Source organism: Mustela putorius, unplaced genomic scaffold (genome assembly GCF_011764305.1).
Source record: "Mustela putorius furo isolate JIRA1106 unplaced genomic scaffold, ASM1176430v1.1 tig00000217_pilon_pilon_pilon, whole genome shotgun sequence".
Taxonomy (NCBI): domain Eukaryota; kingdom Metazoa; phylum Chordata; class Mammalia; order Carnivora; family Mustelidae; genus Mustela; species Mustela putorius.
This window is the reverse complement of record NW_025421316.1, coordinates 78506-81796: the sequence shown is the minus strand read 5'-3', so window position 1 is coordinate 81796 and position 3291 is coordinate 78506. Positions and strand designations below refer to the sequence as shown.

At 39.5% G+C, this 3291-nt stretch overlaps 1 non-coding gene and 1 gene segment (V, D, J or C); one reads left to right on the top strand and one right to left on the bottom strand.

Moving 5' to 3' along the window:
• Positions 1 to 882: 882 nt before the first annotated feature.
• LOC123391341 lies at positions 883 to 1910 on the bottom strand. The segment is given in 2 exon segments: positions 883 to 1567; positions 1754 to 1910. Coding segments are annotated over 2 exon segments (405 nt in total).
• A 271-nt stretch (positions 1911 to 2181) lies between these two features.
• On the top strand, positions 2182 to 2286 carry LOC123391346. Its single transcript, XR_006605981.1, has one exon. It is a non-coding gene; the product is annotated as a U6 spliceosomal RNA (small nuclear RNA).
• The last annotated feature ends 1005 nt before the right edge of the window (positions 2287 to 3291 follow it).

The following is a 3291-nucleotide window of genomic DNA, read 5'->3' as shown; positions in this document are numbered from 1 at the left end:
ATAATTCCACTTCTATGAGGTACTTAAAGTAGTCAAACTCATGGAAAGAAAAAGTTCTCAAGGACTGGAGGAATGAAGTAATGGAGAGTGATTGTTTAATGAGTGCAAATATTTAATTTTTCAAGAGGAAAGAACTCTGGAAATGGATGGTATTGCTAGTTGAACAACAATGTAAATGTATTTAATACCACTGAAATGTACACTCAAAATTTTTTTAAATGGTAAAAATATATGTTAAAATCGTAAAAGTTTGCAATTAAAAACATTTGAAGAGATTCTAGTTAAGATTTCTAGTTTACTCATCTGCCTTTATAGCAAATATAAGAGGGTGTTAGAATGTACAACTAATTATCAACCATCCATTACCATCTGAATTTTAAGGCACTGGGCAAATAGGGTTAGAGATAGAAGGAGGATAATGGAGAGAATGAGGATTTTGGAGAGTAGAGCACTGTTCAAACAAGGAGGGCTCAGAGGTGTGCAAACTGAGCACAAGAAGTACTTTTGAAGAAGTGTTGAAGTGAAGGGCAGGAACAGATAAAGGGGAAAATTCACACTCTGCTCCTTCACTGTGTCCTCCTAAGAGTCCCTAATTATGATCATTTGTGGATCAATCTGGGGAGATGCACTAAACCTCCATTATGCAAACTGAGCACATCTATGCTAGAGGTGTTAGTAAGATGGAATGAACACTAGTACAAACTACCTTACAGAGCAGGCTCATTAGAAACTAAATGTGAATACGATAACTCATGGCAAACAAACCTAATTTTAAACTAAATCATTAAATGGCATAAAATATCAGGATATAAAACAAAAAAGGAAAATCACAGAAACATTCACGACCTTCTTATTCAAGAGATGCCTGTAACATAATATATACTCAATAAATATGTACTGAACAAGTAAATATGTACTGAAAAATCCAACAATTTGCACACATTATTACTGATTTTTGAGTCAAATGTTTCTAAATTTCCTTAGCCAATTCTTCTAGCTAAATCTAGCTAAATAAAATTATTTTTCATGACTAGTCTTCAAAAAACAATTTCAACACAAATTTTCAGGGATTAGGAAGTGTTTGATGCAGATAACTCTTATCCAGAGTGGTATTTTCTTAGAGTGAATTTCTCCCTCTACTCCTGTACCTGTGCCACTTCCTGTCTGGGATGACAATTTCTCCCTGCCTTTGGCTCAACACAGGGGAAGCATCAACAAGAGCCCTGGGGTTTGTGTATACCTCCCTCCATCACTCCCCTCACTGTGGCCTCCCTCAGTGCACAGAAATACACTGCAGAGTCCTCCAGCTGTGAAGATGAGATGACAAGTTGGATGAAATTTCCTGTCTTCTGAAAATTCAGTGAGTAGCGACCTTCGGTGGCATTTTGCTGGTTGTAAGAATCCTGACGAATAAGGAAAACCATTTCCCCACTGCTGGGCTGCTTGTACCATAAAAGACTATAACTTGGTTCATTGGTGTTATATGTGCATTCCAGAGTGACAGTCCCCTTCTCCTGCACTAACATTGCTGGTTGGGCTTGAGTTATCTTCTGGGCAATACTGGATCCTGAAGAAAAAAACAATAACAACAAACAAACACAGAATCAGAGACTTCTGGAATACGTGATGTGGCACAAAGAACTTCTATTTTACACACTGTCATCCCTTCTTCCCAAGGTTCCCGCCAGATCCTGCCTATCTCTCCTGATTTTAGGTCATAGAGAAGACACGTTCCCACAGGGACCATCCTTACCTAGCCACACGGAAGTCATGACCACCTTGAGAAGGTTGGAGAGCAACATGTTTGAGTTTTCCCACAAGAGGGAAAATGTCTTCTTCTTCAGCTTCAGGGCTCAGCACTGTGAGGGGATCCTGACAGGGTGAGGGAAGGATTGCTGGTTATGTGCTGCTGTGGCCCCAGAACAGGAAATAGGGGCTTCCTGGTATAGCAAGTGTGTGGGTCATGTTACACTTCTCTATGTCCCAGTGAGAGTCTCACTACCCAAAATTCTTTTGTATTAAGCAACTTTAATTGAAAACCTTACATCTGAAAATAGACACGAGTAAAATTTATATTGAAATGAGGATTTGAGGATTGATGGTTTAACTAACTGTGATGTTCATTCATCACATCTGCGATAAAGTGGGTGGGTGGCACTTATTGAAAACATGACAGATAAGGCTCACTTTGGGAGCACATATACTAAAATTAGAATGATACAGAGAAAATTAGCATGGCCTGTGTGCAAGAATGACATGCAAATTCATGAAGCATTCCATAATTTTTAAATACTACATATATGAATTATTGAAGCAATGAAAATGCAAGAATCATGATGAAAAAAATGTAAGAATCTTGTATGTCTACCCTACATGATTTCACCCAAGGTAGAGATAAATCACTTTATAAGAAGGCAGTGTTTAGACATTCACTATAGCTCTTTCAATGTACCTATTGTTATATCAGTGTTCCTCCTCACTACTCATGTCTGTTCAGATGCCTATGTTGGAGCCAAAAGCAGAAATATCTAATCACTCTTGCTGAAGAGTTCAGGCTGCTGCCCTCAGGCAATAGATCCTGTCACCGAGGTCTTCTCCTCACTGTTTAGTTTCCACAGCTCAGCTCTGATCAGAAAGGCCAGAATAGACACCAGAATTTGGTCATTAGGTTATCAATCCTTTGAATTTATTTTTTTCCCTTACTTCATTTGAACACAATAACCTCCCATGTTTTGTATGCTCAGTTCTGAGCACCCAGTGTGACCACTCAACCTTCTTATATACCTTCTCTCCTCCAATACCCTCAACACACATGCACACAACCACATCTGTGCACACACATGTACCAACATGGGAAATGCCATCTTCCTCAATTATCTAAAAACATGTGGTGCTTCTTTTCTATGACCCTTTTCAGAGGGCACAACACATACTGAGGTGCTTCCACAGTAGGCCCAGGTTTCTTCTTATCTAGTCTTTCATGCCAGTTTCCCTTTCTCCATATATATCTTATTTCCTAAAATTGGTTGGTGTCACTGTCTGCTAATAGCTTTTCTCATATTTCTATTTGTGTCTATGGCTTTCTGCCCTTTGGGATGTCTTTACTAAAAATTTTAAAGAGTATTAGAGAGGCGCCTGGGTGGCTCGGTCAGTTAAGCTTCTGAGTTCAACTCAGGATATGGTCTCAGTGTCCTGGGATTGAACCATGCCTCCTGCTCCCTGCTAAGTGGGAAGTTTCTCCCTCTCTATTTGCCCTCCCCCACTGCTTGTGCTCATGCACGCTCTTTCTCA